We start from the raw sequence: 25,300 nt of genomic DNA, 5'->3' as shown, positions 1-25,300 counted from the left end.
CTAAATTATTGTTGTCAGATTCTCAATTAAAATTTGTTAAATTAGTTTTAGTAATAGCAAGGAAATGTATTGGTGTAACATGGAAATCTGATGTTTCATTAACATTAAACAGATGGCAATGCTGAGATTCAAAGTTGTATTTCTTTAGAAAAAATTACTTACAATTTGAGGGGCAAATATTCCTTATCCCTACAAATTTGTAGCCTGTATGCTAGACCTAGGAGGTTAAAATTATTAATCTTTTTTTTTAAATTCTCCTGATCAGTGAAGTTTTCCGTGAAAGAATAACAATTTATAATATTTCTGGTATCCTTGAGTGTCATCTAAAGTAATCCGAATTAATTACTATGCAGTAATGATATTGTGTATTTTAGTTATGGGATTAGATTAGGATTGGGGGAGGGGGGAAGGGAGGGTTTTTTTTTAGAATTTTTAATATTTTTTCAGCATATATTTGTTGACATATTATGGTTACTTGTTTGTTATTATAATCCTATATATGTTGCTTAAATAAAATATTCAAAAAAGTTTGGGAAGTAGTCACCTGTCAATATTTTGCAATATCACAAAAAATTAAATAAAATTCAATACTGAGAAAATGCTGAACAGCTGGTACAAAGTTGGGATCAATGGTTCTTTTTAAGGTTGGCAACCTGTTGCTTCTGGGATACTTCAGAGATCATAACTTGCATCAACTTGGGCAAATGGAAAATGAATGCAAAGTTTACTGATAAAGCTCAGTGGAAAGTGGGACGCGAGGGGATACAGCTTGTAGAAGGACATTACAAGTAGAAGGCGGTGGACTGTTGGTGAATTGAGGTGAGAAACCCCTATAGGCAACCGTGATCAAGGGACTCACACCGGGCTACGGACTGCTGGAGTCCAGTTGAAGGGTACCAGGAATTGGTACCAAGATGCGAGAGGGTGCCTAGGACACTGGAGGTTTTCTGAGTGTGTCAGAGGCGTGTGTCTGGAGCTCGGTTTGCTGCTAGTTTGGACTGAAGGATGTGTGGCTGCAGAGGTTGTAGGAGCACTCAAGGTGAAGTAATGAACATTCAGTGGCCCTGGAGGCTCCCTTTTCTCTTTCTCTGGCTGTAAGAGGCACTGGGCAATTGACGCTGATAGCATGAATTGTCTGCCCGGTGATAAACTAAAGGAAATTTTGTGCAATATCACATTTTTTGTTTTATTACATGACAATAAAATTATCTTGAATTAACAGGCAGCGTGGCAGGTTTGGGAATGCAGGCAAAACTAGTTTATGCATTTCAGTTGAAAGAATAGAACTTTTTTATATAACACTGAGAACACATTTGTGTACAGGAATCAGTACGCCGGTTCAAAAGAGAGTAAACTGCTGCCAGTAAGAACTGGTATAGTGAAAGTGAATGGGGTAAATTTGCCACATAAACTGCTGCCAGTAAGAACTGGTATAGTGAAAGTGAATGGGGTAAATTTGCCACATAAACTGCTGCCAGTAAGAACTGGTATAGTAAAAGTGAATGGGGTAAATTTGCCACATAAACTGCTGCCAGTAAGAACTGGTATAGTGAAAGTGAATGGGGTAAATTTGCCACATAAACTGCTGCCAGTAAGAACTGGTAATAGTGAAAGTGAATGGGGTAAATTTGCCACATAAACTGCTGCCAGTAAGAACTGGTATAGTGAAAGTGAATGGGGTAAATTTGCCACATAAACTGCTGCCAGTAAGAACTGGTAATAGTGAAAGTGAATGGGGTAAATTTGCCACATAAACTGCTGCCAGTAAGAACTGGTAATAGTGAAAGTGAATGGTGTAAATTTGCCACATAAACTGCTTCCAGTAAGAACTGGTAATAGTGAAAGTGAATGGGGTAAATTTGCCACATAAACTGCTGCCAGTAAGAACTGGTAATAGTGAAAGTGAATGGTGTAAATTTGCCACATAAACTGCTTCCAGTAAGAACTGGTAATAGTGAAAGTGAATGGGGTAAATTTGCCACATAAACTGCTGCCAGTAAGAACTGGTAATAGTGAAAGTGAATGGGGTAAATTTGCCACATAAAGTAATGATGGTCTTGCTGAAATTGTACATGACTTTGCAGCGCTGTCCACAGCTTTGATTTCTGCACTCGAGAATCTATATTCTGGCCTTGATATCAACCCAGCTCGATGTACAAGAGTGATTCCTGAGATGAAGTAATGATTTATGAAGCACAACTGAAGCAGCCCTGGAGTTTTAAAGAATGAGATCATTTTCATGAGAAACATTATTTTAAGACAAGAAGCATGAGAGATCTGATGAATATCTCCAGCATTTTCTATCTTTCTTTCAACATCTGTAATTTTGATTTCCCTCCACCCTATTTTTCAACTGTCCTGAGAAAAATTGAAATAAGTGAAATCTGAATCCAGAACTGAAATCTGAATCCAGACTGAATCCAGAACTAGCTGTAATTCCATGTCCACGGTCTCTGAATATTGAATCAGCAAATATTTCCAGGGTGGCACGGTTAGTGTGGCGGTCAGCACAACGCAATTATAGTGCCAGCAACCCAAGTTAGTATTTGGCGCTGTCTGTAAGGAGTTTGTACGTTCTTCCTTTTTCTGCGTGGGTTTCCTCCGGGTACTCAGATTTCCACCCACCCTTCAAAAAAAATGCACGACTGTTGTCGTTAATTGGGTGTAATTGGGCAGCATGGTCTCGTGGGCCAGAAGGACCAATTTAAGATTGCCACACTTCTGGATACCTTGGGAATCCACAGCATATGGTGATTGATCAGAAAAGTGAACCCAAGGTGATGGTTCAGTCATGATTGTACTGAATAGTGAAGCATGTACAGAGGGGCTTATGGTTTACTCTAATTCCTGACAGAGCACAACTGGGCAACAAAAACAAATAACTTCTGTTATACAAATCAACAATTTGGACCTTATGAAACGTTGCTATAATATAATGCAGGGATCTAAAAACATTTTCTTTAATCCAGTTGAAGCTTTAAATCATGCACTTGTTTAACCAGCATACCAGAATCTTGGTTTAAGTTTTTAAGCACATTGGGCAAATAAACTTCCAAACGTAATATCAGAATTAACAGCAGTTCATATCCAAAACCTTGCTTATACTGAAGTAACCAACCTCCAGTTTGCAAGAAGGATATCGTTTTGTGGACTAAAGTTGAAATTACAAGCATGAAGTGTTTATTATAAAGACTGGAGGTGGGGAGAACAATTAATTTGCTAAGACATTGGAGTGCCACAAACAACATCAAGTTAGCATGGAGACTGGGGTAAAACCATATGATAACCCACTGGCTCAAATTGGACTTTCTCTATGATGGCCATCTCAGTGAAATAAAACACTTCTGCAGTTGGAGGAAGGAACATTTCTACTCAGAAAAAGAGATCCATTTCAAAAGGGGAGAGTGGAAAAGAATGCACATTTATTTAATAAAGCAAAACCTTTACTTTTACAGGTTTGTCAGAAACATTTGATAAGGAAAAAGATGAGACAATATCACAGCATGCACATTTAAATAAAAGTAATTAGAAATGCCACTTGCAAGAATGTCACCTTCCTCCAAACAAGACCTTCAAATAAGATGTCAGGACAATCGACTTTAGCTATACATTACAATTCAAGAACCTTGAAGTTTAGAATTCTGGTTAAGGGAGCACGTGAAAGGTAAATGCCATTGTAATTGTGAATCATTCTATTAGATGGTACAGTTACCTACAGGGAGAGCAGGCTCACCTGCTCCTGGATTGGATGTCGCTTTATTCTGGACTCTCCACTGTTATTCACTTCCCTCCAGGTCATACACTCTTCTCTGGCTCACACTCTCCCACTTCCCCTCCATGTGCACAGTGGTAGTAGCATGTGAAAGAGTCAGTACATATTAAAATCCAAACTTCCCACTGCATGACCTAAGGCAACTGATAATGCATGTTTCATGCAAGTCACAGATTTCTGTTTAGTTTATTTACTCATTTAAAGGTTTTCTGGCTACAGCACCTCCAAGTGGCCAACCATTTCAATTCTGTGCTCACATCTATTCATGGCTTTATGTATTGCCCCACCCCGACCACCCACAGATTGGAGGAACCACGCCTTATTTTTCAGATGGGCACCCTCCAGCCACATGGCATGAACATTGACTTTTCTGCTTTCCATTAAACCTGCTTGCCTTTTCTTCCCCCTCCCTGTTCTTCCAGTTCTTTCACCCACATAGCCCTACCATTCCCTCTCCCCCTCATTGCTTCTGTCCCCATCATCTCCTGCCTTTTTACCCTCCCCCCTCTTATCCTTTTGTTCGGATATTTGCCGGCATTTTCTCATACTTTGATGAAGGGCTCAAGCCTGAAACGTCAGTGATGTATCTTTGCCTTTGCAACATGAAGGTCACAGTTTGAGCTTCTCCAGCATTTTGTGTTTTTACTGGCTGCAAAGTTAGTCATGCATGACATTTATTACATTCTCAATTTTAAACCAGGATGTCAATGTCAGGATTATTCCAGTTTACAACGGACAGTTCAAATAAGCAGACCATCCCACAAGCCTATCCCAGAATGAAGATTTGCATAACTTCACTGAGTCAGATTCAAGGTGGTACCAGAATCAGTGTACGCTAACCAGCACAGATGTACATTTTAATCAGAGATATTTGCTTGAAACTTTCAAGACACAAAATTTAATTTAAGTATTTCCAATAAGAAGCTGTCAATATATTGATTCATAAGCAGGAACTTACTTGCTGGTTGGCCATGGTATGGTACCACCAAAAAAGACGTGTAGTGATATAATATGCCACCACTACATCCACAGTGTAGTGGTCATGTGCCAAAAGAATGCAGAAAACCCCAACGATACTGAGAACCCAGCAGGACCAGTGATACCACCACCAATCTTTTGGAGAATCTAAGAGATATAAAACAGAAGTTTGTTGAGTATTGTGGCAGTGGTCTGCAGTGCAAATTGAATACTTTGCAGTTATTCACAGAATTGAAGTTCAACATTAGCAGAGTTTTAAATTTACTGAACACTACATGGCTGTATTTTATGTACAGCACAGAAATGAAAAGATACAGCTCATAACCATTTGTCCTACACCATCTCTTCAAAAAATTTAAAATGTAACTAAAGTAGCTCCAAAAACAGAACTCTCAGAAATCTGCACTGGGCAATGCTATCTTGTTCCTATGAACTTCGAGCTTTTTCACCAAAATTTATTCTTACCTAAAATCCTTTTCCTCCTTGCTTTATAAAACTACAGAAGCGTGTACCAACACTTAATTCTCAATTGTCTTGCAATAAATCCATCTATTTTGATTGGATCTACAGTAGATGTGGTTGATTTGACTTTGTAATTCGTCCCTTTGGTAGCCAAATTTGGAGGAAGAGTTGAAGGACGAGGAGACAAAGAGATCAGAAAAAATAGACAGATTCACTTTCCATCACAATCTCCAAGTCAAAGACTTCTTCCTTGGGTGCTTGGATAAAAGATGTTGAATTCTTGAATTTTAAATGAAAAGGAGCGAACTGAGCCAAAAAATGTTCTTTAATCCTCAACAGATAGTTATTCCATCCATCAATGATCAATACCACCACTCAAAACATAATTTCTGCACAAAAGGGCATCAAAGAAAAAGTGTACATCATGGCTAATGTGATTTATGGTGTGAAAAATAAAAAATTTAAAAAAAAAGATGGAATATTTTACATGATGTTATTCATTAAGACAGACTACACACTTTTGGAGACACTGAATGGCAAGTTTCATTCAGATATATATTTCTGCATTAATCAGAAACAAGCACATTTCCACAAAATGCAAGAAAACAATCTAAATGAGAACATTCCATACAACTTGTAGGATCATCAGAACAGAATCTCAGTCAAAAATATATTTAATGAAGATTTGTTCGTTTGTCATCCAATTGTACCTGTTCTTTGGCTTGGCTTCGCGGACAAAGATTTATGGAGGGGTATGTCCACGTCTGCTGCAGGCTCATTGGTGACTGACAAGTCCGATGCGGGACAGGCAGGCAGGCAGGGTTGCAGCGGTTGCAAGGGAAAATTGGTTGGTTGGGGTTGGGTGTTGGGTTTTTCCTCCTTTGTCTTTTGTCAGTGAGGTGGGCTCTATGGTCTTCTTCAAAGGAGGTTGCTGCCCGCCGAAATGTGAGGCGCCAAGATGCACGGTTGGAGGCGATATCAGCCCACTGGCGGTGGTCAATGTGGCAGGCACCGAGATTTCTTTAAGCAGTCCTTGTACCTTTTCTTTGGTGCACCTCTGTCTCGGTGGCCAGTGGAGAGCTCACCATATAACACGATCTTGGGAAGGCGATGGTCCTCCATTCTGGAGACGTGACCCACCCAGCGCAGTTGGGTCTTCAGCAGCATGAATTCGATGCATGCGAACTCTGCCAGCTCGAGTACTTCGATGTTGGTGATGAAGTCATTCCAATGAATGTTGAGGATGGAGCGGAGACAGCGCTGATGGAAGCGTTCTAGGAGCCGTAGGTAATGCCGGTAGAGAACCCATGATTCAGAGCCGAACAAAAGCGTGGGTATGACAACGGCTCTGTACACGCTGATCTTTGTGTGTTTCTTCAGGTGGTTGTTTTTCCAAACTCTTTTGTGTAGTCTTCCAAAGGTGTTATTTGCCTTGGCGAATCTGTTGTCTATCTCTTTGTCGATCCTTGCATCAGATGAAATGGTGCAGCCGAGGTAGGTAAACTGGTTGACCGTTTTGAGTTCAGTGTGCCTGATGGAGATGTGGGGGCGGCTGGTGGTCATGGTGGGGAGCTGGCTGATGGACCTCAGTTTTCTTCAGGCTGACTTCCAGGCCAAACATTTTGGCAGTTTCTGCAAAACAGGACGTCATGCGCTGGAGAGCTGGCTCTGAATGGGCAACTAAAGCGGCATCGACCTGATGAAACAGTGTCCCCCGGTCCAAACACACGAACAGAAACTATACATATATACAGTACATATGTACACATATTGAAATAAATATTATTAATAGGAGAGCTGTGGAGATTTGGTTTTTGCAGAAATTCAGCAGTATCACTGCCTATGGGAAGTGGTTCTGGCTCAAATACTGTATATTTTTACCAATGGGAGTAGCTGGAAGATGCTATGTGTGGGATGGTATGGGCCCTCCTTAATTTTGCGAGCCCTTTTAAACAAGAATCCAAGGACTGACCTCCAATCTAATGCTCTAGCTAGAGAGTAACTGTACCACAAGTGATGCAATTTGCTAAGACTTTCTCTACGTAGTTCCTGCGGAACGTTGACATTGCCAGTAGCCTTGTCAGCATCAGCCTTCTAAGGAAGTGCAATTGCTGTTGCACCTTTCTGACAAGTGAGGAGATGCTGTGCATCCAAGATAAGTCACTTCTTAAGTGGACTCCACCGCCACCATTGAGCTATTAATGTGTAGTGGAGGGTAGTCGTCTCTGGTCATCCTGAAGTCAGCATTCATCTCCTTTGTCTTGTCCATGTTGAGACTCCAATTGATAGTCTCAACATGGACAAGATTTTCCATCTGCTCTCTGTACTGCAACTCATCGCTGTTGCTGATGAGGCCAATTACTGTTGTGTTATCTGTAAATTTGATGACTCTGTTGGAGCTGGATCTGATGTTGCAGTCACGGGTCAGTGGCATGAACAGAAGTGGACTGAGCACACAGCCCTGAGGTGCACCAGCACTCAGCATGATGGTTTCCGATGCTCTGCTACAGACCCGGACATACTGCAGTCTTTCTGTTAGGAAGTCTAGGATCCAGTTTCAGACAGAGGTGTTGAGCCTCAGCGAGGACAGCTTCTGGGATATGATGGTATTAAATGCTGAGCTGAAGTCAATGAACAGCAGCCTGGCGCATGAGGCATCATTCTCCAGGTGGGACAGGACTGAGTGGAGGGACAAGACAACAGCATCGTTACTGGAATGTTTCCATCTGTATGAGAAATGAAGAGAATCCAGTGGCTCTGGGAGGTGCATGTTGACATATTCTATCACCAGATACTCAAGCATTTCAATTCATGGACATTAGTGCCACTAGGTGAAGGTTGTTGAGGCCTATTACTGTTGTTCTCTTTGGTACCAGGTTGAAGGTAGCTGCCTTGAAACCCATGGGGACAATGGACTGCTGCAATGACGTGTGGAAGATCTCTGCAAGGACCTATGTCAGTTAGTCTTTAGTATTTGACCAGGTATGTGGATTGGTCCCACTGCTTTGTGTGGGTTCACCCTGGATAAGATTATTTTCAGCTCAGCCATAGCTACGTAATGGACCTGCTCTGTAGAGGGACATTGAGCTTCCTTTGGTGTCAGCCTGCTCTTCTTGTTGAACTGTGCATAGATGACGTTTGGTCTGTCCAGAGGGAGGCATCATTGATTTGCAAGGTTGCCTTGTGATCTGTTGTTGTTTTGATAACTTGACATGTGACCCATGTCACTGGTCTCGCACAGTTAACTATGGATCTTTTGTGCATATCCATATTTTGTCTTCCAGATTGCATGGGGGCAATCTTAAGGGCCAACTTATCTCCTGTCCTGAAGCTGCATCTCAAGCTCTGAGAATTGCACAGAGCTCTGCATCCAACCATGGTTTCTGGTTAGTCCTGGTTGTGCAGCATTTGATCTCCACAACACCCTTGATGCATTTGCTAATTAGCCGGTCCACTGAGCTCGTGTACTCCTCGGGTTACATAATCACACATGTGGCCTCCTCCCTGAAGCAGCTCCAGTCATGGTCTGAAACAGCTCCAGTCAGGGTCTCAAAGCAGTCATGCAGCTGTGCTGTTTCCACAACCCCCCCCCCCACCCCATCACCACAACAACCCGCAGCCACCCCCCTTGATCTCCCTGTGAACTGACTTTGTTAATTTTTCCAACTGTCTGTCTGTCAGGGTTAGCAGGACAGATATATGGTCTGCTTTTCTAAGGTGGTCTTGTACACACCAGGCATACTGGTGGTACACTCAATCCAGGGAGTTCTCTCCTCTGGTGGCGAATTTGACATGCTGTTGAAACAGAGGTAGAACAGTTTTAGATTGTCGTTGTTGAAGTCGCCAGCTACAATCATGCAACCGTCGGGAGAAATGTCTGGGCTTCACAGATAGCACCAGAAAGTTCTTTAGTTATTTCACGCTCATTTGCTGAAAGCAGGATTGAAACTTTGGCAATTGGCGTGGCTGTGAAATCCCTGGACAGATAGAAGGGTTCACATTTCATCATCAGGCACTGCATCTCAGGTGAGCAGAAGGTCTTTAGAACAGACATTTCTACACAGGTTCTCAATGATATAAATGTACAGACCCATTCCTCAAGTTTTGCCAGAAGGAGCAGCAGGTCTGTCAGCCCTGAAGGGGATTAGGCCATCTAGTTGGATAGCTGAATCTGGAATGGAGTCCTGAAGCCACACTTCTATAATCAGACTACATCACTACATTAGACCGGCAACATTAAAAAATGTTCCACATTGTCACTGAATGAGATACAGTGCCTCTCATGTTATTACTGCAGTTAGGATTTAAACCTCTTTCAAGCAAATATGTCAGAACAACTTAAATCTACAATTATGCAAAACCATTACGATTTCCCTGCCTCTTGAGTTGAAGGATTTGTGAGGTGCAACCAATCAAAAAGAAATTGGTGTTAAAGTAGTTAAAGTTAAAAGGAAAACTTACATTCTTTGATAAACAAGTAAGTGAGTGTTAACATAACAGTGTGCCCACTGTACAGGTAGTCTCCACACATGGTGTGCGCTCCTGTGATTGACAGCCCACCTCCAGCTATCATCTTCATAATTCTTCTAAACTGTGCTTCCACATCTCCAAAGAGCTGCAAAATGAAAAAGAGAGACATAAAACCATAGAGCACTACAGCACAGAAAAAGCCTTTCAGCCCATCTAGTCCATGCTGAACTATTTTTCTGCCTAGTCCCACCAATTGGCAACCGGACCATAACACTTCACACATTTTGAATCTGAAATAAAGTTACTGAGAGAATGATGAAATCTTAAATATGAAAAAAATGTAAGTAACATCATGAAAAATAGCTGCAGTAGACAAGAATACACATACATACATAAATACACACACAGGCTCTGAAAGCTCTATTGGGGTCTTGTAAACCAGGGGTCACGAGTTAGTTCCTTGCTAGGGCCTTATTTCTGTGAGGGCCAATGGACAAAGTGACGTTTCTCTATCCGCCTTACAGTAGACAAAAGTTAAAGAATTTCACGTTACATTCTAAATGTGGTGTTACGTAACAATAATGGAACCTTTACCTTTTATCTATGTGTTTTACACACACACACACACACACACACACCCAAAATGCCATTGTCTTTTTAAACAGTTTCGACACACTGCTCTGCTGCTATGATCTAAAATATTCAAGTTACTTCCAGAATAATCCAACATCTTTTGTTATCTGCCAACAAGTTGATTGATAATGAGAACTTAATCAGCATATTTTGAAAATTTTCAGAATGAAAGCTTCTGGTTAGCAATTAACGTTCCTGCCAAAAACATTTGAAATTTTTTGGGAACACATTTGAAAACAAGGAAAGTTGTCCAACTTTGTGTTTGAATGTACTTAATACACATTATGCAATTCAATCAGGGTAGATACATTCACATTATAAAAGGAATGCACTTGTTGCAAATGATAATTGACTGATTAATGTAATATACTTAGTTTGTCCAAAAAAATACTGAGGGATGAAAGAGTTCTGGAGATAATCCCTCAAAAAATGTATTTGCAGCTGTAGAGGGGAAAGGGAATCCCAATGTGAAAGAAGTCACACAATGGCAGGATCAGTCTCAGATCTACAACAGTTTTTATTCTGCAAGTTTTGAAACCAAGTTGGTTAAATTTAACATTCTTTGTTTAATTTCTCACCATAAAGTGAATAATAGAACACATTGCAGAAACAGACCCTTCAGCCCACCATGTCTGTGGCAACATGACTCCAATGTAAACCCTAAAACTCTATTCCCTATTTATGAATAATAGAACAGTGTGTGTGTTATCATGTTGTGACAGAATAGAGATACGTTTTTGGGAGATAAATTGGGACAAGGTTTGTTAGTACAAACACTTTAAAACAGATCTTATTTAAAACACTGGGGTTCTGCTAATGCTAGACATGCAAAAGCTTTGGAGTGCCCAAGGGACTTCACTAATGGATTGTTGTTTACAAAAAGGCAACAGATGAAAGAACTTGTCAAAGCTGCCTTTAGTCTGGAGTGGAACTTGCTGTTCTAGGAGGGTCATGTGGTTTTGCAAGCAGAGAGAGTCAAACAGGCTTTCTCTCAGGGAGAGAGAGAGACGGAGATCACTTTTACAGTGTTACAGTCAGCACAGACTGGAATAGGGCAAGCTTGTGGAAAACTCCATTTGGAAGACGGGTTGTGAGTGCTTAGTTCAGCCTGGTCAAACCCCTTTTGGTTCATGCAAGAGGAGAGGACTTGAAATAAGAGAAACAAACAGGAACGCTGTTGTGACTTGAAAGAAAGAGGTTATCACCTGTAAAACCCTGATGGGGCAAGTTTCTTTGGCAAGACACTGAAGAGGCTGATGGAAGTAAATCAGTTGTGGCTATCCTGCAACAACAAATCTCTCTCTGAAAACCGACAAGAACCTTCCTGCGCGGTAACCATTTACCTTTCAAGCACCAAAGCCTGGTGAACTTTATAAATGTTAAATTCTATGCACAGTATAAGAAATACCTGCAACCAATGAACTTGGAGGAATGAGGAGTGAGATTGGACTGTGAATCAAATAACTTTTCTGAACTTACACACATTACATACATGTGCACTTAGAATTAAAAGGAGGTTAAGTTAGGTTAGTTAAATCAATAGTGATAAGTTCAAGTGTGATTCTGTTTTCATGTTTAAAGATCATTAAAAGCAACTAATTTTCTTGATGAATATCTATTGCTGCTGGGTTCTGGGGTCCTCTGGGTTTGTAACAATGTGTACAATGGAATATTTACATTTGTATTTAAACTGCGCTGGAATAAAGAACGTGTAATATTCTTTTGGAATAAAAAAGCATTCATAAAACAAGAATTTGAGCTGTCATAGTAACATGACCCTGAGAGGCACTTAATTGGTTAATATCTCTCAAGAAGGGAACATCATATAGCCTGTATATTATCTTGTTGCCCATCTGATCCTGTGCTAATTATCCCAACTGAAAGTTGCTTTTCCTTCAATGTCCACATACATATGAACCACAGACACAAACTAACTGACTTTGTCTTTTTCATGCACAATTTATTTTGAAATGTGGTTTATATAAATGTTTGACGCTGCTGTAAAACAATGAATTTTCAGGACAATAAATTCTGACTCTAACATATTCAACTGTTGCCTAATTGTCAAAGGCTGCAATCTAATGACACAAGAACAGAATACTGTTATATTACAGAAATAAGTTGTCCTTTCTGCTAATTATGAATGCGCGGAATTGGTTAGCTCTTTTTCACTTTACTGGAAATTAATTATCGAGAACAAAAAAATCCTGTCAATAAACTCAAGAACAGAACGTCTCACAATTACAATCTGTACAAGGCCAACCACATTCACCTGTGTTCTCATTTCTAATCTGACCAGCAGATTAAGCTGACTGCACAATTCCTTTGGCCAAATGTTACGTATTTAATAATTCATTTAAAAAAATCATTTAAATATGCTAGCCAAAGGGCATATTTCCTCCAATATACATGTTTGTGACCAAGTTGGGAAAGAATCTCAGACTGAAAAAAAGATCTACATTAGGGTTAGAGATAATCATTTTCAAAGGAAATGTTAAAACAATAAAAGTTATAAACAAGTCAGGAATAAAATACAAAAATCTGCAGACACCATATTGGAGTAAAAACACAATGCTGGGAAACTCAGCAGGTTAAACCATGGACTTTATATAGCAAAAGATAAAAGGCACCTGTCTACATTTTCTTCATGGTTCAAGCATCTGGCTACATTTTGCTTATGCCCTGATGAAGGGTTCAAGTGTGAAACATTGGTTATGTATTTTTATCTTTGCTCTATAAAGCACATGGTTTGACCTGCTGAGTTTCCCCAGCTTTGTGTTTTTATTATAAACAAATCAAATGCTTTGTTGTCATGAAATGCACATCCCACATGCAGTGTACATAAAATGTCACAGATAGTAAGCTTATTGAAAAACTGGAACTAGCATACGTGTGCCACCTTAATTCCCTATCTAAAGTGGACAAATTTTATTAAATACTGCACTAAATGCTTTTGACCTGTGAAAACTTCTTTTGTTACCTGACCGTTCAAGTGTCACCATCACCTGCTCCTGGCCTGAAAACTGATTCTCTGATCAGTAGAAACTAAAAGACATATTTTCCCCTGTCTGTAACAGATCAGTGTTAAATTAATTCATCAGGTCCTTTTCTAATAATTTGCCAAGAAACAGCTGTGCAAGGCAGAGGATTATTCCAAAAAATGGACTGGAATACTATATTATACTTTTAAATTCTTGAACCCTCATCAAGTACTCCTTAGATGGAATACTTTCCCTTACCACACTCCTGCGTTGAAGGAAACAACTTCAACTCTAATTCATTTGTACTGATGCAGTGGAGTTACTTTGGAAGAACTTTTATACTTGGTTCAAAGAACATTTTTCACAATATGGATTCCATCCTGATATTCTCAGTTTCTGTGATTCTCTTGCAGTTAAGATTCCCCAGACATCCAAAATTCTCAAAGTTGACAGCCAGCTTGTACTACTACTACTGTTCAGAGTGTCAGATAATGACCGCCTCGTTTTATTTCTCCAAGATCCAGAAGAAACTGGCCAACATTCTCCAATCATTAGTCGTAACCACGTTTCATCACCCCATTTTTCTTCTTCTCCTGAACATAACAAATTGTACCCATCGATTTCCCTAACCATCAAACTTTAAAATCAAAATAAAATTATTGAAGCTACCAATATACAATTGATAAATATTGACAATACAATATATGGATGAAACAGTAACACTATCACTTTAAACATTTGGTACCACTAAAAATTGAATCAAATGCTTTGTGAATTAAACTGTTGATGCTTATTAGCATCATGGATTTAATTACAACTGATTATGGCCTAGTTCTTTATCTTCCTCTCGTGATTTCTGGGAATATACATAACCAATACCAAGTATAAACTGGAATTAGCTGAAGCTTTAAAAAAAAAATCAAAGGATGAATTCCTCTACATTTTGAGCTTCAAATGATCACATGCCTACCAAAATATTAAGTGATTTAGGTCACAACTATTTATATATCTGTCATATGAACAAGTAAAAATTAAACCAACCTAGAAATACTTCCTTCAATAAGATTATGAGGTTCAGCTGTGGTTACCCAAAATTAGACACTGTGCCTAATGAATCCTGTCAATCAGCCTTTTCAAATTAGAAAGTTTAAATCCATAATCTTAGAGATGCAGAGTGAAACATGAAAGCCTGCAGATGCCGTGATTGCAGTAAAAACACACCAAAATGCTTGAGGAACTCAGCTGGTCTTTCAGCAAAGATATATTGCTGACATTTTAGGCCTGAGCCCTTCTTCAAGGAATAAGCACATTGAGCCAGAAGCAGGAAATCTCAGAATCCAGACAATCATGACTGGGGGAGGAATCCAGACCAACAGAAGGCGTTAATTGGGTATGATAAGGGGATCTGGATTCATCCCTCAGCCAGCATTGTCTGAATCCTAAGATTTTCTGAGATTTCCTGCTTCTGGCTCATTGGCCCAAAATGTCAGCATCATAGATTTGCTTTTTATGGACGCTGAAAAACCGGCCGAGTTTCTTTAGCATTTTGGTGTGTTTTTACTATCTTAAAAGATACAGCATGGCAACAGGCACTTCCTGCCCAAGAGGCCACATGGAACAAATACACCCATGTGACCAATTAACGTACTTGCCCCATACATATTTGGAACATATGAGGAAACCAGAGCACCTGGATAAAAACCCATGCGGACATGGCGAGAACTGAAATAGCATTGTAGTCAGAATTCCTATTCTGTACAGGTTGTGCTTACTGCTTTGCTAACCATGCCGCGCCAAAGATCCAATTTGAATGTCAATAAATTGAAATTCTTTCCCTTCCTTATTTCATGCAACAATCAAGTGAACAACCAGACTAGTTAGTACAGGAAATGCAATTTTCGAAGTCCTCAAACTCAGAGCTGAGTCTTTTAAGATTTAAAAGTTCAGAATCATAATTTATTGTCGTGAACATGTCACAAAATTCAGTGCAAATGTTGCCATAAATTATGGTGCAAGAAGAAAGGAAAAAGCGAGGTAGTGTCTATGGTTAATTGTTCATTCAGAAATCTGAGGGCAGAAGTTGTCCTTGTACTGCTGGGTGTTCATCTACCTCTTTCCTGATGTCAGCAACATGAAGAGAACATGGCCTGGATAGTGGGGTTCCTTGAGGATAGAGGCTACTTTCTTAAGTTACTGCTTCGATGTCCTTGATGGAGTGAAAACCGGTGCAAGTGATATCGCTGGCCCAGTTAACAACACCCTAGAATTTTTTTTCCTGTCCTATGCATTGGCACCTCCATACCAGACAGTGATGCAACCAGACAAAATGAGACCCATGGTACACCTGCAGAAATTGGAATCTTTGGTGACATACCAAATCTCCTTAAACTTCTCATGAAGTATAACCATTGGTGAACTTTCTTCATGATTGCATTGACACGGAGGCTCCAGAACAGATCCTCAGAGATGATAACGCACAAGAATTTGAAATTCTTTACTCTCTCCACTACTGAGCCCTTGATGAGGGTTTAAACTGCTTCAATGTCAGTTCCATTTTGGGAAAAAAAGCTTTATAAATCATTATACTCCAGATAGGGATATCAGCAAGTACATTCCTGGATGAATTACTTAAGAACAATAAATAACATTCTTTTTTAAAAACAATTGAACATTATACAATCTTTACAATACATGTTTGTTCTACTTTCATAAAGAAATATGCAATGAATTATGCTCTCAGAGACGACCTAAATTTGCACATGATCATATGTGGAAACTTGTCAAAGTTAATATGGCTTATTTTGAGGATGAACAGATTTCAAATGCACATTTTAGCCAGAAATTTTATTTCAAATATGGCAAGTGTTCAGTTGGTGAAAATGTTTCTTTTAATCTCACCTCTCCAATGAACTATTGAATACAATTCTAAACCTTTAGGGTGTTTAGAGTACAATTAAAGAGAAGCACTAACGTGGAAAAACTCACCTTTGGAGAACAGCTGAAGTGCATGCCAGGCACAGGGAGTGTTGTCACATACATTGTAATGCATCTGTATAGATAAAGGGTGCCAACTATGAAGAAGAATCTTCTGCCCACAATGGATCTGATTGGTGTGGGGGGTGGGGGAAGAGTGGAAGGAGATACAAGAGGGTTAAAGGTTAAAATCTTAAATATAATGTAGTTGAAATATAAACCGAATTGTTCAACATTTTTGTCAGCAAAACAAAAACTTGTTTTCAGCCTTTAGATTTTCTCTTTTGGGTGGGCCACTACTCATTTGGAGGCACTACAACCAATTTTCCTCAGCAAATGTTAAATAATTCTGCATTTCAATTGAATGCATTATGTAACTCTGATGTACAGGTGGGTGAGACTTCTTTAAAGAGCAGTTTACATTATCAATGTACCTTAATTGTAGCATGTGTGTAGAAAGAAGCCCGCTGGACTTCTGCTTGGTGTACAAACAGAATAATGAGAGAAACCAGTCATAATAGACTGAACATAAGAATTTCAGCACATACAAAGGGATTACCTGGTTACAGGAATTTGAAAGTCACTACGTTAGGCAGGCAGGATTAAAGTATTTCATTATAACTATTTGCAGGTGAGAAGTACAAGTGTGCAAAATTTGGAAGTGTACTAAAATGGACGTTTTCTGTGAAAATGGCTGATACTGCTTTGAGTACAGAGAAACTTGATAAATATTTGATAGGAGACTGAAGCCATAAGGAATAAGTAGTGACTTAAATATGTATGACCTACAGTGTCAATCTAAAGAGAGAAAGAGAGTTGATCAAAAGTGAATAAGCAAGTTGTAATTCTGTCTTAGACTTGAGCTCACCATTGGAGATGGCCATCAAGGATTCTTTTTTCTTGGCAGTAAAATCAGAAATTGTTCAAATTGACCAAATCAGGCATTAAGAAGCAGGTTCTTGGCACTGTTTTTGCTAGCCTAAGGATTACCACAACCTGTAACAATGCCAATGAATTGGGTATGAATCTGGCGCTGTCTAAAGAGTATGCATGTTCTCACTGTAGGTTTATTCCAGTTTCCTCCCACCCTCCAAAAAAACAAAGGTTATTTGGTACATTTGAGCGGCATAGGTACGTAGGATGGAACGGCCTGTTACTGTATTATATCTATAAATTTAACATTTATTTTCCTAAAATATTTTTGTAGTTCCATTTATAGTTTCTAAATTACAAAACTGCAGTTATATGGTCTTTTCTTGGATAGGATACAAATAAATAATTTCATGCAGAAGAATTTAAAGAATTTCATTATTTTCTATTTTTGTTTATGTGCTATTCAAAAGTGGTCAATATAGAGTTATTCTCTCCAACAAATAGAAATTCAATTAAACTATCCCATCAGAACACAGGATTGCCTTCAAAATGAAAACTATAAGAGAACCAAATACTGGAATCTTGAGCAAACACTGATCGCCCATAGGACCTCAGCATGCAAGGAAGCATTCAGGGGTCAAAGTGATTAGACAACACATCAGGTCGGGATCCTTTATTCTTTTTTTTAATTTTTCACACTAAGAACCATACTGACCAAAATACACACAAACATTTCCCTCTTGAATATACATTTATTGTTGATGACCATTTCTACCCCTGGATGTTGCCTAACCCGAGTTCCTTCAACAACTCATTGCTTACTAAAATGTACATATTTTACTACTACAAAACAGGAGTTTTTTTAATTAGCTAGCATAATAGGTTATCAAAAAGATCTTTTTTAAAAAGAAGCACAAAGGGAACTAAACTGTGTTACACTTGGAGGTTTACACCATTTATTTTACTTACTTGTATTCCATTAGCACCCATTGAGCCAGCCATAACCCCACAAGAATCATGCCATTAATCTCACAGATGGAGAAGGCCCATTCCACCCGGTTAAAATAGTCAAAAAATTTGTCCGGTAGAGGGGGCTGTTCCTCCTTGGGAGGCACACGTTCATGAACAACTGAGATCATCACCGTTGTAAGTAGAAAACAGGAAAGTGCATAAAGGAAAGCCACACCAGTCTTCCACCATTCCAGAGAGGATGGAAGCCACTCCTGTTCTGGCATAGAGATTTGAACCATTTCTTTACGATAACCATTTGCCAATCCAGTCTTTTTGGTTTTATTATGGATGTCATTCTCGCTGTCGGCATTCAAAGAACTCATGTTAAGATGACCATTGGCATGACCATTCTTGTGCACTTCTATGTGATGCTCCATCTTTAGTGTTTCTATTTTTTCTAGCAGCTGCTGGCCATTGTCTGATGCAACAAGAGAAAGGGGTGGTTTATGGAAATCCTCTCGTGACAATTTTAATAAGCCTGGGCCATCAAGTTTATTCTGAAATGCATCAGTATACTCTTGCATCCCATGCTCCGTTAACCAGTCGACCACATCTTTGGATGACCATTCCACCACCTCCTTCATTTCAGTAACAAAAGTTCAGGTGCACTAAAAATGAGTACTAACTGGCAACAGCATCTTCAAGAACAATTTCAGTACCCTTCCCAGGTTAAATAGTTCCTCCCATGGCTTGTTCATGGTCTTCAGCTTGTTAACAATAATCTTCTTCAGGAAACCCGCTTGGCACATAAAGCATATCTGGTGATTTGGTTTGAAGTTGTCTCACAGCTAGCAGATCTTCAAATAGCTTACATTTTTTCAGGTGCAATAAACTTGTTTTGTAAGGTGGCAGGTGAACCTAGCTGGGGAAAGAGGTTGAAGACAACAAAAAAAAGAACATTTTTTAAAAAAATGACAAAAGTAATCAATTGCATTAAATAAAGTTGGAAGACCAATTTTGTGCCTCGACAGGGCTTGTTTCAATTTTTAGAGTACTTGTATGTGAATCAGTGAAGGAAAGTAAACAAGGAAATATACAGTCTTAGAAACAAATTAATTATCCATCAAATCATGCAAAGAAAATTTACTTTGAAATTGCTCAAGTAAAAGAGCAACTATGCTTGCATTCATCCAAATTCTGTTCTAAATTCGATTTGCAAAAGCTATAAACCTAGGCACCATGAAAACACATGAAATGTCTGCATAACCCTCTTTTGCATAATACTACACAAAATGTGATTCACTTTTGCTTACATCATTTTGTTTTAATAAACTATTACCTTTATGTTCTTGCAATTTAGCTATTGAAGAAACTGACCACTACAAAAATGACTTGTACAAAAAAGCTACACTAAAATGTCTCATTTTCACCACAATAAAATTCAGTTTATTTGCATGAATTAATTATTAGTCATTATTAGATTGGTGCAGTGGTTAAACTATCAAATTAGTATCACAATGGATTGGATTAATGATCCACAAAGAAGAGTTCAAATCCCACACCAATAGCTGTGGAATTTTAAGTTAATATTGTGGATTTTAAAAATCTTAGCAATGATGACCACAAAACTACTGATTTTGTTGCAAAAATTGATGTGATTCACCATCCTCTCTCAAGGGAAGAAATCTGACCATATGTAACATACAGCAACACAATTTGTTTGAAATGGTTTAGAAAGTCACATGATTGCATTATGAGCGCTTCATTTAGAAAATAATGTGACTATAGTAGGTATGATTCATAAAACTGCAGATGACATGAAAACTGTTGATAGAAGATAACATTCCAGGTACAGAATGAGTTTAATGAGTGAGTCAGATGGTAGTTAAACCTGAAAATAATGAACTAAGGAATACACATTGAATGGCAGATCTCCACAAGTACAGAGGAACTTGGTGTACATGTTGAAGAAACCTGAAGTCAATGTCACATTCAATGTCACCAAAACCAAGAAGCTTATTGTTGAGTTCAGGAAGGGAAAAATCAGAGGTGTACAATCCAGTGATCACTGAGAGATCAGAGGTAGAGAGGCTGAGCAAATTTTTCTTGGGAGTCACTATCTCTGAGAATCTTTCCTGGACCCAACACACTAATGACAGTTTGAAGAAGATATCTCAATGCCTCTACTTCCTCAGGAGTTTGCAGAGGTTTGGTATAACATTGGAAATCCTGGAAAATTTCTACATCAGTGTGGTGGCCAGCTGCATAACTGTCTAGTATGAAGACACCAATACCCCAGAGTGTAAAGCCTTCCAAAAGGTAGTAGACACAGCTCAGGTCATCACAGGCAAAACATTCCCCACCATCGAGAATATCTATGGGGAACGCATTCATCAAGGATCCACACAACCCAGACCACTGTTCTCATCAGGAAAGAGATACAAGTGCCACAAGGCTCACACCACTAGGTTGGAGAACAGTTGCTACCGCTTCACCAGACTCAACCATAAACTAATTCAGGGACTATTTTAAGGACTCTTCTGCACTACATTTTTTTTTCCTTCTCTGTATTCTCTGTAATGCACAGTTTGTTTACAATTCTTTATTTGTTTATGTGTGAACATTGTGTACAGTTTTTTTGCAGTACCAATAAGTGGTAATTCTGCCTCACCGACAGGAAAAAGAATCTCAGGGTTGTATGTGATGTAATGTATGTTCTGTGACAATAAATCTGAAATCTGAAGAGCACAGCACAGGTTTAGTAGCCAGGCAGGATACTTCAATACTCAGGACATACAATCCCAAGAGGAGGTAATTATGCAAAATATAGATGGCACCAGAGCTGAAGTATAGTGTGCACACCTATGGGAAAGTGTAATGCACTAGGGATAGGAAGTATGGAGAAAAATCACCAGGAGTTTCCATCAGATAATCCATTTCAGCTAAGGGGACAGGATGGGCTGGGTTTGTTTTCTTTAGAGCAGAGAAGAGCGACTGGTGACCTAATTCAGGCCTTTAAAATGATGAAATACAATTTATTTTAAAAATTAATTCACAAGATATAGGCTTCACAAGATGAGACTGCATGAATTTATCCATCACTAAGTGCCCTTGAAAAGCCAACTTCTTGAACCACTGCAGTCCTTGTAGGATGGGAGGGTGGTAAACCCACAATGCTGTTGTGAGGAGACAGCTCCAGGATTTGGATCCAGCAATGGATTACATGAAGCTTTCTCCCTAGCAAATCAGAGAACTTTGGTTTAAGGGTGGAAAATTTAAAGAAAAATGGTTTACCCAGAAGGTAGATAAAATTTGGCAAAGTGTGATGGAGGGTTTTCTATCAACAATTTAGTAGGGCCTATGAAATGTCCTGGCATTTTAAGCCTCAGATGAAATGCTGAAAAATTAGATTATTAAAGGATAGTTACTTGAATTCCTCAGCACAACAGAATGGTAATATGGATAAAACTAGCTGACCTTGTCCTTGCTAACCAAGTCTCTGCAGTCTACAAGCACAATGAAAGAAATGATTGCCGCACACACAGAGGATGCCCCTCATCCTGCTACTTCAATCATCTTTATTGGCAAGAACGCAGAACAAAAAAACTAAAGATATGGTTGATGTCTTCAAGGGGGCCTGGTTGGGTGGGGGGGGGGGGGGGGGGAAGGGAAAGGACCTCGCTTGACCATTGATGTCGCCACAAGTATCAAGTTCCTTGGGGTGCACTTGGCTGAGAACCTCACATGGTCCCTTAACACAAGCTCCATACAGAGGATGTATGGAGAGCATCCTGTACAACTGCATCACCGCCTGGCTTGGAAGCTGTACCACGTCGGACCGCAAGACCTTGCAGAGGATAGTGAAGTCAGCGGAAAAGATCACTGGGGGCTCTCTTCCTACCCTGAAGGACATCTACAGCATTCAATGCAGGCGAAAGGCAATAAACGTTGTGAAGGACTCCACACATCCGTAATGTAAACTATTCTTCCTTCTGCCATCTGGTAGGAGGTATTGTAGTACTCGGGCCCTTAAGTCCAGATTGGGCAATAGTTTTTCTCCCCAAGCTATCAGGCTCCTGAATTCCTAGAACATATGTGCATAGTAAACCATGGACCTATAGTGTACCATTTAAATTTTAATATTTTAATATTAACTTCTATTCCAACATATTTATGTAAATATGCTCATAGTCCTGGAGCATGCTGCGAACAATAAATAAAGGTGACTTGACTTAACAGAACACAATGGGTCATTCATGAAATGCTGTGGTCTATAAGGAATGCATATCACCATATCCCATGGCCTGAAATAACACATTACTAATAACCTCAAGCTGAGCAAATCAACCCTAGCTCAATAAAGAATGCAGTTGAGTATTTCAGAATTAGCACTTGGTACACACCAGAGTTCCAAACCACTGATACTCTTCCTAAAGGACAACATACTTTCAATAAACAAAATGAACATGTAATAGAAAAACTGATGCAATTGACCACCATTGGAACTAAGATCTGCCATATTCAATTATGAATGCTGATGAGCAATTAAGCAGTTAATGAAGGCTGGTGGCTCCAAGAATATTGCTGCCTTCAATAACAGTGGGGCCCAAGATGCAAGAACTGAAGTTTGAGGCACTTACAATCATGTTTAACCATAAGTACCAAGCTGATCCATTTTGGGTTTGCCTTGAGGTTTTTTGTACAAGTAGTCCCCGATTTATGACCGTAATCAGGATCGACAAATTGGTCGCCACTCGGATTGGTTGCCACTCGGGGACCACAGGCTGCCGCTGGAAGAGGAACCATTATATACAGTAATTTTAATACAAAATATGTACTTGTACAGCAATTTTAATAATTTTTTTAAAAATCGGTCATATGTGCAGATGGACATAACTCGAAGTCAAGGACTACTTGTATTCAACCCATTTGCTGAACTACATATGATATCAACAATTGAGGGCACAGGACATTACCAAGGCTTGAGCACTAAACAAAGTTCCAAATGCTGTTCTGAAATGTTCTCTTCAGAACAGCCATGTCTCTAGCCAAAAAGTTGTAGCAGTTACAACATTAGTGCTAAATAATGTAGAGCATTTCCAATATGAACTGTCAACAAAAAAACCATATCCATTTCTATTACTACCCAACCTACTTTCAACATCAGCAACTTAATGGAAGATTGCAAAAAATCCATTTAAGTGCTCCAATAACTTGTTCACTACTTTCCAGCTGAAATTTTGCAGAACTACTAGCTTCATACCCTATCCTAAGCTTTGTCCAAACAATTGCTGAAGAGAGGAAGTAAATGGATTTGCCCCTGATATCACAGCACTATTTGGTTGAGTGAAGCCCTGAAGAGCCTTGATAAAAATGCCACAATGTCTCAATCAATGATAGTTAGACATTACACAAAGGAAAACAATTGGGATCAATTCTACCAGGCCAGGACATCGGAGACCTCAGGCCTACCATCACAGCTGCTTCAAAACCCTTCCTTCTGTCAAAGACTCCACTTTTCATTGATTATTATCAAATTCAGTGGCGTATGTAATTCATCAACACATGAAACTCTCAATGCCTTCAATGGAGCAAGGCACAGAACCAAGAGGAATGGATTGATAAATGTCAAGGGATAAGGGATCCAACATCATGTAATGACTATCTCAAACAAGAGAGAATCTCACCACCTACCCTTTAAATTTAATGAATTACCAATTGCCAAGTCTTTCGCTAGTAACATCCTGTCAAAGACAAGAAACTATATCAAAATCTGTGCATCTTGTGGTGTTTAACTCGCTTCCTGACTCTTCAAAGCCTTTCTATTATTCACATAGCCTCAGGGATATGCCCTTACTGGCATGTTGTACGCAGGCTTTGGCTGGAGCCCAGCAGATGCCGCTCCTTGTATTAATAGGACCACTAATATCCTAAAATCTGTCTGCTTTGCAGCAGGTAAAAAGACATTCCATGTAATAAATTGAATCTTCAGGCTGTTATATTTCCTTGGTTGGTCCCCAGAGGTTTCACTGTGGTAGCAATGTTAAACCACTGTCTACCCCACACAAACAGTCACGGACAATTCATATGAAAATATTAGCAATGCATTGCCACTGGAGCGCCAAAAAAGTATAGATCAATGGTTTTCAAACTTTTTCTTTCTACTCACATACCACCTTAAGTAATCCCTATGCCATAGGTCTTCTGTGATGAGGAAGGGATTACTTAAGGTGGAACGTGAGTGGGAAAACAAAAGTTCGAAAACCACTGCTCAAGACCTAATTGTTACTGAAATATTTTGCTTAAGGAAAATTGTCGTTGTCCCATTTCCTTTGGCGTTACGAAACCGTGCACATAACAGTTCAATTAAGTACAATTAGAAGAGTGGTTTTCAAACTTTTTCTAAAAAGTTTGAAAACCACTGGGGATGCTTGTAGCATGTTCTCTCTCTTCACAGCAACTCAGAACAGAGGGAAGGACAGAGTTCCCAGCAGGCACAATGGGGAGTGCAAAGGTGTGAGCAGGTTTCCAACAGCTGTTTGGAACACATTTTGATGATTAGGAAATACTGAATAATTAACATCAATTAATCTTAACCTTTGTACAACATTTCTGCAATAACTTCAATTTCCTTACGATCCAAAATGTTAGTTCATCTTCAATATACATCAGCAACTCTTGGGGTCAGTTGTCTTGGGGGAAATTTTTTTATCTTTGTCCAATGGAAACCCTAATTTGAAGATTATGATCCCTGGTTCAAGCCACCCACCAAGGAAAAATCTCTGAAGATTTCTATATTTTTCAATGAAACTACCGTGTAAATTTCCTGGATTAAGATTCAATCTGATTAATCTGTCCTTGCACAGTAAACCCACCATCACAAGGATCAATCCTGTGAATCTTTACTACACCTTCTCTATTGCAAGTCTATCCTTCTTTAGCTAGAGCGACTTGTACATATTATTCCAGATGCAATTATACAAGGAATCCTTGAATCATTGAATCCTTTTGCAATAAATACTAACATACAAATATAGCAAACAATTTACAAGGCAAACTGTATCTTAATTTTTGTGTCTGTTTACTCTCAGGGTACATGAGTACCAACACCTTCCATTGCTCACCATTTCAAAGATTTTGTTTTTCTAATTCTCCAACCAAAGTGAATGACCTCACATTTATCCATCTCTCATGTCCTTGCCGACGT

General features: G+C 39.2%; 1 protein-coding gene across 17 annotated transcripts in view; it reads right to left on the bottom strand.

Moving 5' to 3' along the window:
- LOC138744460 (phosphatidylcholine:ceramide cholinephosphotransferase 1-like) overlaps positions 1-25,300 on the bottom strand; it is a 166,775-nt gene that overhangs the window by 2,540 nt on the left and 138,935 nt on the right. For 11 of the 17 annotated variants that reach the window (XM_069900661.1, XM_069900655.1, XM_069900654.1 and 8 more), the window contains 4 exons: positions 18,112-19,015; positions 16,282-16,399; positions 9,674-9,827; positions 4,731-4,897 (listed from right to left, as the gene is read on the bottom strand). In XM_069900661.1, coding sequence (XP_069756762.1) covers positions 4,731-4,897; positions 9,674-9,827; positions 16,282-16,399; positions 18,112-18,737 — 1,065 coding nt within the window. In that variant the 5' untranslated portion in view covers positions 18,738-19,015. Of the gene's footprint in view, positions 1-4,730; positions 4,898-9,673; positions 9,828-16,281; positions 16,400-18,111; positions 19,016-22,733; positions 22,884-25,300 lie in introns of all 17 variants that reach the window. The other 6 variants (XM_069900657.1, XM_069900666.1, XM_069900667.1 and 3 more) reach the window with 4 other exon arrangements.

The sequence above is a fragment of the Narcine bancroftii genome, chromosome 10, assembly GCF_036971445.1.
Source record: "Narcine bancroftii isolate sNarBan1 chromosome 10, sNarBan1.hap1, whole genome shotgun sequence".
In the NCBI taxonomy this organism is placed as follows: domain Eukaryota; kingdom Metazoa; phylum Chordata; class Chondrichthyes; order Torpediniformes; family Narcinidae; genus Narcine; species Narcine bancroftii.
The sequence above is the reverse complement of the archived record's forward strand: the minus strand, read 5'-3'. Positions and strand labels throughout refer to the sequence as shown.